The sequence below is a fragment of the Macrobrachium nipponense genome, chromosome 41, assembly GCF_015104395.2.
Source record: "Macrobrachium nipponense isolate FS-2020 chromosome 41, ASM1510439v2, whole genome shotgun sequence".
In the NCBI taxonomy this organism is placed as follows: domain Eukaryota; kingdom Metazoa; phylum Arthropoda; class Malacostraca; order Decapoda; family Palaemonidae; genus Macrobrachium; species Macrobrachium nipponense.
In genome coordinates, this window is record NC_061102.1 from 51,255,047 (window position 1) to 51,267,546 (window position 12,500).

The 12,500-nt window shown below is 37.4% G+C and overlaps 1 protein-coding gene across 1 annotated transcript in view; it reads right to left on the reverse strand.

Annotated features, from left to right (window-relative positions):
* Nucleotides 1-12,500, reverse strand: part of LOC135212853 (contactin-4-like) — a 24,301-nt gene that overhangs the window by 1,179 nt on the left and 10,622 nt on the right. The window contains exons 4-7 of the mRNA XM_064246621.1: nucleotides 10,112-10,264; nucleotides 9,796-9,864; nucleotides 6,738-6,812; nucleotides 5,630-5,698 (exon numbers count right to left, since the gene is read on the reverse strand). Of these exons, the coding sequence (XP_064102691.1) occupies nucleotides 5,630-5,698; nucleotides 6,738-6,812; nucleotides 9,796-9,864; nucleotides 10,112-10,264 (366 nt within the window). The remainder of the gene's footprint in view (nucleotides 1-5,629; nucleotides 5,699-6,737; nucleotides 6,813-9,795; nucleotides 9,865-10,111; nucleotides 10,265-12,500) is intronic.

Sequence of the window (12,500 nt, forward strand, 5' to 3'; positions counted from 1 at the left end):
AGTTATCATCAGGGAGATAATTTTTGGTATTATTGAGCCATATAATAAAATCATCCATAGAAGGAGAAGTAGAGTATCAGCTGGATATAGCATTGTACATACAGAAGAACACGGAAGAAATTGCTTCCAAGTAAGTAAACAAAGAGGATTGTTGTAGGTCTGAAGAAGGTAAAGATATTATCTGTTTGGATGAATCGTAGAGTGAAAAAGTCTTCAGAGAAGAAACGGGAAGTTAGTATTCAGTGATGAGGGTAGATTCCGAGTGAAATTGGTTGCGAATTTTAACATGTGTTTGTTTACTGCATTTATTTATTCAATAACGAAGTAGATAAAGATTGTAGTGTAAGGAGCAGATTTTTTAGGAAATGTTTTTTTTTTAAAAGAATGAATTGTTGGCTTTTTCATTTTTGAGAGAGCTTGAGTTCAGAAATACGGAGATTGTTAGGGAACATTGGATACAAGAATGTCTAGTATTATTACCAAAAAACGGCTACTTTGCTGTGCTTTTGTAGCGAGGAATTTACGCGGAAGAATTGAAGATTGGAAGAGAATGAGGTAAATGTCACTGTGGATAATATAAGAGGAGGAAGTAGCTGGCAATTTCACCGGGGGAAGGGTTGATATTTAGAATAATTGGTTGGTTAATTAACAGGCGGACCACAGAAGCGTTGCTTAATAAATAGCCGGACCGCAGAAAGGTGGACCACAGAAACGTTATTGAATAGACAGGTGGACCACAGAAACTTTATTTAATAGACAGGTGGACCACAGAAACGTTATTTAATAGACAGGTGGGCCACAGAAACTTTATTTAATAGACAGGTTGGCCACAGAAACGTTATTTAATAGACAGGTGGGCACAGTTATGATAGACAGGTGCCACGAAATTTATTTAATAGACAGGACAAATAGAGAAAGTTATTTAATAGACAGGACCAGAAACGTTATTTAATAGACAGGTGGACCACAGAAACGTTATTTAATAGACAGGTGGGCCACAGAAACTTTATTTAATAGACAGGTGGACCACAGAAATGTTATTTAATAGACAGGTGGACCACAGAAACGTTATTTAATAGACAGGTTGACCACAGAAACGTTATTTAATAGACAGGTTGACCACAGAAACTTTATTTCAAAGACAGGTGGTCCACACGAAAACTTTATTGAATAGACAGGTTGACCACAGAAACGTTATTTAATAGACAGGTGGGCCACAGAAACTTTATTTAATAGACAGGTGGGCCACAGAAACTTTATTTAATAGACAGGTGGACAAAGAAACGTTATTTAATAGACAGGTGGACACGAAACGTTATTTAAATAGACAGGTGACCACAGAAACGTTATTTAATAGACAGGTTGACCAAGAAAAACGTTATTGAATAGGACAGGGGGCCACGAACGTTATGAATAGGACAGGTGACCACAGAAACGTTAATCTAATAGACAGGTGGGCCCACAGAAATGTTATTTAATAGGGACAGGTGGACCACAGAAAGTATTAATAGAAGGTGGACACAGAAACTTTTATTGAATAGACGGGTAGGGCCACAAGGAACGTTATTTAATAGAAAGGTGGGCCATATGACGTTAATTTACTAGACAGTGGGCCACAGAACGTTATTTAATAGACAGAGTGGGCACAGAAACTTGATTGAATAGAAGGTGTGCCCACTAGGAACGTTATTTAATAGACAGGTGGGCCACAGAAAACTTTATGAATAGGACAGGTGGGCAACAGGAACGTTATTTAATAGAGGTGGGCACAGAAGGAACTTATTTCATAGACAGGTGGACCACAGAACCTTTATTGACTAGAAAGGTGGACCACAGAAACTTATTGAAAGACAGAGTGGGACACAGGAACGTTATTTTAATAGACAGTGACCACAGAAACTATTTAATAGACAGGTGGACCACAGAAATGTTATTTAATAGACAGGTGCGGACCACAGAAACTTTATTTAATAGGACAAGGGTGGACCACAGAAATAAAAGTTTAGGTTTAATAGACAGGTGGGCCACAGGAAAACTTTATTTAATAGAACAGGTGGACCATCAGAAACTTTGGTTTAATTTAATACAGGGGGACACAGAAACGTTATTTATAGACCCAGGTGGACCACAGAAAACGTTTATTTAATTAGAACAGGTGGACCACAGAAAGTTAATTTTAATTTAAGACAGGTAGGACCACCGGAAACGTTATTTAATAGGGACCAGGGGGCCAAGGAAAACTTTATTTAATTTAAGAAGGTGGACCCACAGAAATGTTATTTAATAGACAGGTTGGACCACAGAAACTTTGTTTACTTTAATAAGGACCACAGAAAATGTTATTAATAGGGAAAGGTGGGCCACAGAAAAACGTTTATTTAATTTAATACAGGGGGACCACAGAAATGTTATTTAATAGACAGGTGGCCCACAGGAACGTTTATTTAATTAATAGACAGGGGGGCCTCAGGGACCCACTTTATTTAACTAGGGACAAGGTGGGCCAAAGGAACGTTATTTAAATAGACAGGTGGGCCACTGGAAATGTTATTTGTAATCGACAGGTGGGCCGGCCACCAGGAAACTTCATTTAATAGACAGGGTGGACCACAGAAACGTATTTAATAGACAGGTGGACCACAGAAACACTTTAATTTAAATAGGACAGGTGGGGCCCAAAGGCGAACGTTATTTAATAGACAGGTGGGTCCACAGAAACTTTGTATTTAAATAGAAGGGCGTGGACCACAGAAATGTTATTTAATAGACAGGTGGACCACAGAAACTTTATTTAATAGAAGGTGGACCACAGAAATGTTATTTAATAGACAGGTGGGCCACAGAAACTTTATTTAATAGAAGGTGGACCACAGAAATGTTATTTAATAGACAGGTGGGCCACAGGAACGTTATTTAATAGACAGGTGGGCCACAGAAACGTTATTTAATAGACAGGTGGGTGGCCACAGGAAACGTTATTAATTTAATAGACAGGTGGGCCACAGGAACGTTAGTTTAATAGGAACAGGTGGGCCAACAGAAAACTTTCTTTAATAGACATGGTGGGCCACAGAAACTTTATTTAAATAGGACAGGGGTTGGACCACAGAACCTTTATTTAATAATTAGACAGGGGGCACCACAGGAAAGGTTATTTAATAGACAGGTGGGGCCACAAGAACGTTATTTAATAGACAGGTGGGCCACAGAAACTTTATTGAATAGACAGGTGGGCCACAGGAACGTTATTTAATAGACAGGTGGGCCACAGGAACGTTATTTAATAGACAGGTGGGCCACAGGAACGTTATTTAATAGACAGGTGGGCCACAGAACCTTTATTTAATAATTAGACAGGGGGACCACAGAAACGTTATTTAATAGACAGGTGGGCCACAGAAACGTTATTTAATAGACAGGTGGGCCACAGAAACGTTATTGAATAGACAGGTGGGCCACAGAAACTTTATTTAATAGACAGGTGGGCCACAGAAACGTTATTTGATAGACAGGTGGACCACAGAAACGTTATTTAATAGACATGTGGACCACAGAAACGTTATTGAATAGACAGGTGGACCACAGAAACTTTATTGAATAGACAGGTGAACCACAGAAACTTTATTTAATAGACAGGTGGACAACAGAAACGTTATTTAATAGACAGGTGGACCACAGAAAGTTTATTTAATAGACAGGTGGACCACAGAAACTGTTATTTAATAGACAGGTGTACCACAGAAAGTTTATTTAATAGACAGGTGGACCACAGAAACGTTATTTAATAGACAGGTGGACCACAGAAACTTTATTTAATAGACAGGTGAACCACAGAAACTTTATTTAATAGACAGGTGACCACGAAAACGTTAATAGGACATGTGGGCCACAGAAACTTTATTTAATAAGACGGTGGTGCCACATAAACGTTTATTGAATAGGACAGGTGGACCAGAGGAAAGTTTATTGAATAGACAGGTGGACCACAGAAAGTTTGTTGAATAGACAGGTGGACCACAGAAAGTTTATTGAATATACAGGTGGACCACAGAAAGTTTATTGAATAGACAGGTGGACCACAGAAAGTTTATTGAATAGACAGGTGGACCACAGAAACTTTTATTGAATCGACAGGTGGACCGACAGAAGAAACTTATTGAATAGACAGGTGGGCCACAGAAACGTTATTGAATAGACAGGTGGACCACAGAAACTTTATTTAATAGACAGGTGGACCACAGAAACTTTATTGAATAGACAGGTGGACCACAGAAACTTTATTGAATAGACAGGTGGACCACAGAAACTTTATTGAATAGACAGGTGAACCACCGAAACTTGATTGAATAGACAGGTGGACCACAGAAACTTTATTGAATAGACAGGTGGACCACAGAAACTTTATTGAATAGACAGGTGGACCACAGAAACTTTATTGAATAGACAGGTGGACCACAGAAACTTTATTGAATAGACAGGTGGACCACAGAAACTTTATTGAATAGACAGGTGGACCACAGAAACGTTATTTAATAGACAGGTGGGGCACAGAAACATTATTTGATAGACAGGTGGACCAAAGAAACGTTATTTAATAGACAGGTGGACCACAGAAACGTTGAATAGACAGGTGGACCACAGAAACTTTATTTAATAGACAGGTGGACCACAGAAACTTTATTTAATAGACAGGTGAACCACAGAAACTTTATTTAATAGACAGGTGGACCACAGAAACGTTAATAGACATGTGGGCCACAGAAACTTTATTTAATAGACAGGTGGGCCACATAAACGTTATTGAATAGACAGGTGGACCACAGAAAGTTTATTGAATAGACAGGTGGACCACAGAAAGTTTGTTGAATAGACAGGTGGACCACAGAAAGTTTATTGAATAGACAGGTGGACCACAGAAAGTTTATTGAATAGACAGGTGGACCACAGAAACGTTATTGAATAGACAGGTGGACCACAGAAACGTTATTGAATAGACAGGTGGACCACAGAAACGTTATTGAATAGACAGGTGGACCACAGAAACTTTATTGAATAGACAGGTGGACCACAGAAACTTTATTGAATAGACAGGTGGACCACAGAAACTTTATTGAATAGACAGGTGGACCACAGAAACTTTATTGAATAGACAGGTGGACCACAGAAACTTTATTGAATAGACAGGTGGGCCACAGAAACTTTATTGAATAGACAGGTGGGCCACAGAAACGTTATTTAATAGACAGGTGGGCCACAGAAACTTTATTTAGTAGACAGGTGGGCCACAGAAACTTTATTTAAAAGACAGTTGGGCCACAGAAACCTAAGAAGAAGTGTAGCAAATGCCATAAGGAATGGAATACAGCGTAAGGGGAAATGTAAATCTCTCTGGAGAGGTGCACTTGTAGGCATTACTTAGGTTTTTTGCAGCGTGCTTTGGGCCCCTAGCTAAAACCCCTTTCTTCTCTTGTACTGTACCTCCTTTCATATTCTCTTTCTTCCACCTTACTTTCCTCAACCCTCTCCTGACAGTTAATTCATAGTGCACCTGCTTGGAGGTTTTCCTCCTGTTACACCTGGCCTGAATTCTACATTCAATTCAAATCAGTTCTATAGAAACTTAGCTTACCTGCATCCATTGCGACGGCTGGAAGATTTAAACTGTTATCCTCAAGTTTCAGCTTATTCTCCTCGCTTTCTGCTTGAAAAGGAATTATATAATTACATTTACTTCTTTTGCTAATGACTCGTTAAGTGGTCACTTCCTTGCAATATAGAAGTGCTTTTAACAGTAGTTTTAACTTGCTGATCTCGTATCGGTGATGCCGCAATAATAGCATGAACTAAATGCCTTGCAAAATCTCAAGAAACTGTCACGTTACGACCACCCAGGTGTTAAGTACATAATAAACCAAAGATAACAACTACTTGATTATAAGTTAGAACATTTTTAGTGCAAAAATTCTGTTGGCGTACTTGTTGGAACCATAGTGATCAGGGTAGAATAAGTACAAGAATTAGGTAGTTTCAAAATAATTGACGTGAGTTATGAATGCCTTTCTTATTGCCATGATGTAAAACTACTTTGTATTAACACCTGAAATAGAACTTCATTCGTCTGTTAACGTCGGAAGCATTTGAATGACTGGTCTTGGAAGTCACTCACTGGCCAAGAGAGGGAAAAATAATGTGATACAAAGTAAAGCTGAAATGAAAAGGGTAAAAGGGCTCGAGATATGTACAGATCTTTGAAGCTGACCACAGTATGTAAATGTGAGAAAAAGTGTCAGTATCTAAAACCGAGAAAGTTTGGTTAAAAGGGAGTTTTTTTTAAATGATTTTGCTCGGTTAGCTGCTCAGGGTACGAACCAGGAGCTAACTCAAGTCGTAGATACCTTCTGCAGTGTCCATTTGAACGATAACTACCTTAATGTGTCCAAGAAGTGTTATGTACTGGAAAAAGGGGATAGTTACTGGGGTAGATGTTAACTTTTTGTAACGTACCTATTGCCTTTGATGTTCATTGCATTGCAATAGATGTTACTGTATAGATATATTTGATTCATACCTAGTTTGATCTGGTTGGGACAGGATTTTTCTAGAGCAGGAGACGCCCTAAGCGAACATTTCTCAAATAGCTGCTGTAATGACGGAAAGAGTTAATTCAGTCAGGTGTGTGTTATTTACAAAGGCAGTATCACTGAATTGAAATAGTACCAACAAGGGGAGATACCTACCTCCGTTCTTCCCACTTATAGGCAGGGAATTAGGCTTCTTGCGTGTTCGGGGGGTAGGTTTATCCCATACTTGATCTGTTTGTAATAAGAGCAAAAAACAAACATGTAATGCTGCAGCAGTTTTTGGCAACATGAGATAGAGCTTTGGGGGTGGGGGTGGGGTGGGGGGGGGGGGGGGGCTCGGGGCTCGGAGTCAATCTAGTTATAGTGCCCTCAGAAGTCAGTTCCTTTGGAATACATTGAATGCTGCTGTTGGGATTATTCTTATGCTTGCTTTGTCAAAGTCGTCTGAGAAAAACAAATGTCTTTCAAAATGAATAACAAAACACTATTACATCTGTACTACACGTTTTGACATTTACTTCGTTGACAATATAGTATCCAATTGAATGAAAGGTATTTTGGGGTTGCGTGAAGCCATTGATATCAGGAACCATGAGGTAACTGAAGGATCGCAAATCAGTACACTCGATATGCCAACAGAGAGCTGGTGAAATGTTGAACCGATTAGCAGAGATTATATCTACTAGTGGAATGAAGCGTCAAATATGAGTGATCTTAAACGTTACAAAAACCTTAGAAAGATTAGAGTGGGGGGGGGGGGGGCGGAGTGTTATTATAATATCTTAATAAGAGGACAATTGATTATGAAAGATTTTTTTTATAAGATGCAAAATGTTTTTCATGACATCGAGAGATCAATAATCACTGGGGGAGGTGGATGCTGTGGATTTGACCCATGAGTGGAGAAAATATCGACCATTCAAAAAGGTGGGACTAACGGGAACAGAAATGACTACTACAAGCTGATTGGTAAAGTCAAAAGCCTCATTGGTACTATGTAAATTAATCATATTGTCTTTGTAAATAAAAAGGACACTACTACTAATTCATATTGCCTATGTGCATGCATATTCTTTGTATAAATGTAAGCGGTTTACGTACATAACGTATTGCATGTACTGTGTCTATATATATTATATATATATATATATATATATATATATATATATATATAATATATTTATTAAATATATATATATGTGTGTGTGTGTGTGTGTGTGTGTGTGTATAATTTTTATTTTTATATATATTTATGTATATATGTTTATATACATATACATACTATAAATGTATATATATATTAATATATTAACATTATAATATGTATGTATATGTATGTGTATATATGTATGTGTGTGCTCCCGCGCTGATCTATGTATGCATGTCTGTATGTCTGTATATACTATATGTAAAGGTAAATAAAGCAGGTGCAATGAATTGTGGGGTATTAGCGAAAACGTGAGCAGTATTTTGATGGCTTGAAAGAGGCACTGGGAAGGGTCTCTTAAATCTTGAAAGCTGAACAGTTTGTGCAAGATGTGAGTACAGGTGGGGTTTGAATTTCTTCGTAGAAGTAGAAGAGTGTTGCAGCTCATGTGAGTGGGAACAAGTAAGGTGGCTATGTTGCGTAAACTTTCTCTCCGTTTAGGGCATGAATGTATCAGTGATTGCTTTTCTGATTTTTCAGAACCACCCTCTGTTTTAAAAGAGACATCTTAATTTTTTATATACACAACATACATATGTGTATGTATGTATATATGTATATGTACACCTATGTACACATATACATACACATTTATATATTTATTTGTGAGTGTGTATATAGATGTGTCCCTCCGAATTTTGACAAACACTGGCACGTATTTCATATACATGGATGTATAAACGTACATTCAAATGTACATATATATTGGAAATGTATACGAATACTTCTGTCGTGTGCTTATGTGTCAGGATCATACATTTATACAAATTATGCATACTTATATATATATAAATTACTAATACAGAAGAGAGTGCCTGCATTCTGGAATTCACTAAGAAAATAGTAGTTTGGTGCTGCCTATCAAACACTAAATGGTGGAAAAAGAACTTTTGCGTCACTAAAGCAACAAAAATCGCCGCAGGAAAATATTTCGTGATCTAGGAACTACGGAAACGTCTTCAGCGAATCAAGAAAGAAAGAAAGAAAGAAAGAAGCAGTGGAGTTGCATTGCTGATAACTGAAGAAGGCAACGAAAAACGTAAACAGTGATTGACGTCATACATAAAAGGTGGTGTTTGGATGATGGGTGATGACATTGCGTACAGTGATGACATTGGTTTTATGACATAACACGTGTGGTACACACAATAGACTCTGTGCATTTGTTCCCCGTAGGTGCAGCTGTCTTGTAGGACTTTCTCTCTCTCTCTCTCTCTCTCTCTCTTCTCTCTCTCTCTCTCTCTCTCTCTCTCTCTCTCTCCTCTCTCTCTCTCTCTCTCTCTCTCTCCCTCTGTCGTTTAATATGATAATATATCTGATGGCTTAGTTATCAACTTTAATTGTATCACGTTCTACATAGGTGTATAACTTTTTATGAATTCACGATGTAAACAAAATATTTATCTTCAAAAAAACTAAACAGTAACAAGTACTAAGATTATATATATATATTATATATATATATATATATATATATATATATATATATATATATATATAGTTTTCTTAGTATTTCTTTTAATACCTCTGATCAATCTTGCATGCAATGGACCGGTAACTCATTTAAGAAATGACTTTGAAGCAGGGTCTTGTTATCTGGTTCATTTACTCATTTGACCTCGATTCGGTATCACTCGGGATCAAATTCTTAGGCGCCCGTAAGGGGTTAGTGCCGTCAGTGCATCTCGTGAAAGGCACTGTAGGCATTTCGTTTCCGTTCATATTCTCTTCTCTTCCATCTTCCTATCCACCCTCACCCTCCTGTTCTACACCTTCCAAACCTTTCTACTCAAAATTTCCGTCACAACACTGAATGACCTTAATTTGATTTGCCATTCCATTCCTATTCAGTGTCGTTCAATGATCACATTCTCAGCCATCCATAAGAAGCTCACCACGAAATGGGGCAAATGCAGCCAAGAGAGAGCACGAGAAACCTGGTGTGTTGCATGTCGGATATAAGAGGTGTTCAGTATTAGAGACCGCCGAATCCTGTTGGTTACTTACTGTTGATGTTCTCGAACAATTCGACTTCGGTCGTTAAGGGAACGTTGGTCGTCATGGGCGGTCCCGAATCTGGAAGAGGAAGTGGGTGACGTGTTTGGAAGGACGTGAGACAGGTTTTGGTTTTGCTTAATGGTGCCATGTGGATATAGCAATCTATGGAGTCAATTGAAATTGTCAATAATCATTTGGCACCGAGGAAAGAATTGCCATCATTAGCTACAGCAGCATTTAATGAATAATGATGATCATCATGACAGCAACCAGCGATGATGATAGTGACCAGAAGCATAAGGTCCAGTTCGTCCGCGACACCTACCGTATACCTTAATGGTACCGTCCGTCTCCCCGCGGGGATTCTTAGCCACGCACCGGTAAGTACCGAAGTCGTCGGAAGTGAGGTACTTCACCGTGAGCAGCATGTGGATCTTGTATTCGGGGTTCCCCACCCGGTTTTCTATAGTGTATTTGTCTGGAAAAAAAAGAAGTGTATCTTAGTTTAGCTAGACCACTGAGCTGATTAACGGAATCCCTGGGCTGGCCCAAGTTATTAATTTTTTATTTACGTGGCTAGGAACCGATTGGTTACTTAGCAACGAGACCTACAGCTTATTGTGGGATCCGAACCACATTATATCGAGAAATAAATTTCTAATCACCAGAAATGAATTCCTCTGGTTCCGCATTTGGGCAGAGCGGGGAGCGAACTCGGGCTACCAAATCGATAGGCGAGTACGCAACCCTCTCGTCCAGCGACGAACTTTTGTCAGGAGTTTAGGCTTTCTATTGGGTGGAATAGAACGGACTCGGTTCCAGGTTGATGAGGGGAAAAACAATATAAATGCGAGGGAGGCAAAGGGATGATTCATTGATTTTGAGTTCTGTGGTTCTTGGTAAGAGCCTGCCAGAGACGTGTGTCATTGAGACATCATTGAAACTATACTCCGTATTTTTCCATCTCTCCATCCGCCTGTGGTGTTTGCGCATGGTAACACTGCGTCCCGGGCTTTAAATAATATCCTATTTCGAATATTAACGGTGTAATTCGCATACAGTAAATTATTAAAACACTTTTCAGTTGCAAATGTACACCCAGATACCCTTTTATTTACCTAAAAAATACACATAGCGTAACTATCTAAAGCCCAGGACGCAGTGTTACCATGCGAAAACACCAAAGGCGGATGGACAGATGGAAAAAAACAGAGTATAGCTCTCCGAGATGGGAAAATTAATTGCAATTAAATTTTTGGAAGAACTCTAACTTTGCTTTCTACAGATGCCAGATGCCACACGAAGATGTAAAATACTCTTGCATAATGGCTGTAAGTGCTAGTGTCCCAATGATACAGTAAAAGAGATGCATATTTTTACACTCTCGGCTAACCAGTGAGGAGCTGCAAGACAAAATGTAAATATCGGGCATTCCATTGAGGCGTGAGATACGTGTATTTCTGGTGACAGAAGTTCGCTCTCGACGTGGTTCGGAAGTCACGTAAAGCCGTTGGTCCCGTTGCTGAATAACCACTGGTTCCATGCAACGTAAAAACACCATACAAACAAACAAACAAAATGTAAATATTAAAGATATTATCAGGAAAGGTACATAGTTTATAATTTACAAGTTTTTACAGATATTCAAGTTCTCCTGAATGTATTCTGCCAGTAAAAAAGACTAAGGTATATAAAGTAATGTGATATATCTCCCAAGAAGTGACATCTTTCTTCCATTTTTTTTTCTACAGGGAAGAGAGCCGTTTGCGTCGTGTAAAACGAGTACCACATTTCTGACCAAGACCAATAGTCAACAACCGCGCTATGGCTTGTGCTGCCTCCTAAGGTTAGTGGTGTAGGCATAATTACCATTATGTATAATATATATATATATATATATATATATATATTATATATATATTATATCATATCACATTACCGTGATTCATATACATACATCGAGCTACAAATGTCCTTTAATATCTAATTCGCTTACCTCGGAATTAAATATATTTTCATATATGTTTAACCGAAGGGGGAATTTTTTAGTCGATAAGAGATTTGTCGGCTTACGGGCGCGAACCATCGACACCTACAAATCCAGGACGACAGATGTCGATGGTTTGCGCCCGTGAGCCGACAAATCTCTTATCGACTAAAAAATTCCCCTTCAGTTTAAACATGTATGAAAATATATTAATTACGAGGTAGAGCGAATTAGATATTAAAGGACATTTGTAGCTCGATGTATATGTGTGTGTATATATATATACTTATATATATATATTATATATATATATATATATATATATATATATATATATATATATATAGATATATAATATATAGATATATAGATATATAGATATATATATATATAGATATATATAAATATATAGATATATATAATAATGTTATATATATATATATATATATATATATATATATATATATATATGTATATATATATATATATATATATATATATATATATATATATATATGATCATTATGTATATATTATATGTATATATATAATGTATATATATATCATAAGTATATGTATATTTTATATATTATTATATGTATCTATATATATGTTATATATTATGTATATATATCTATTATATCTATATATCTATATATCTATATATCATATATGTTATATATATATAGTATTAGATATATAGATATATAGATATATAGATATATAG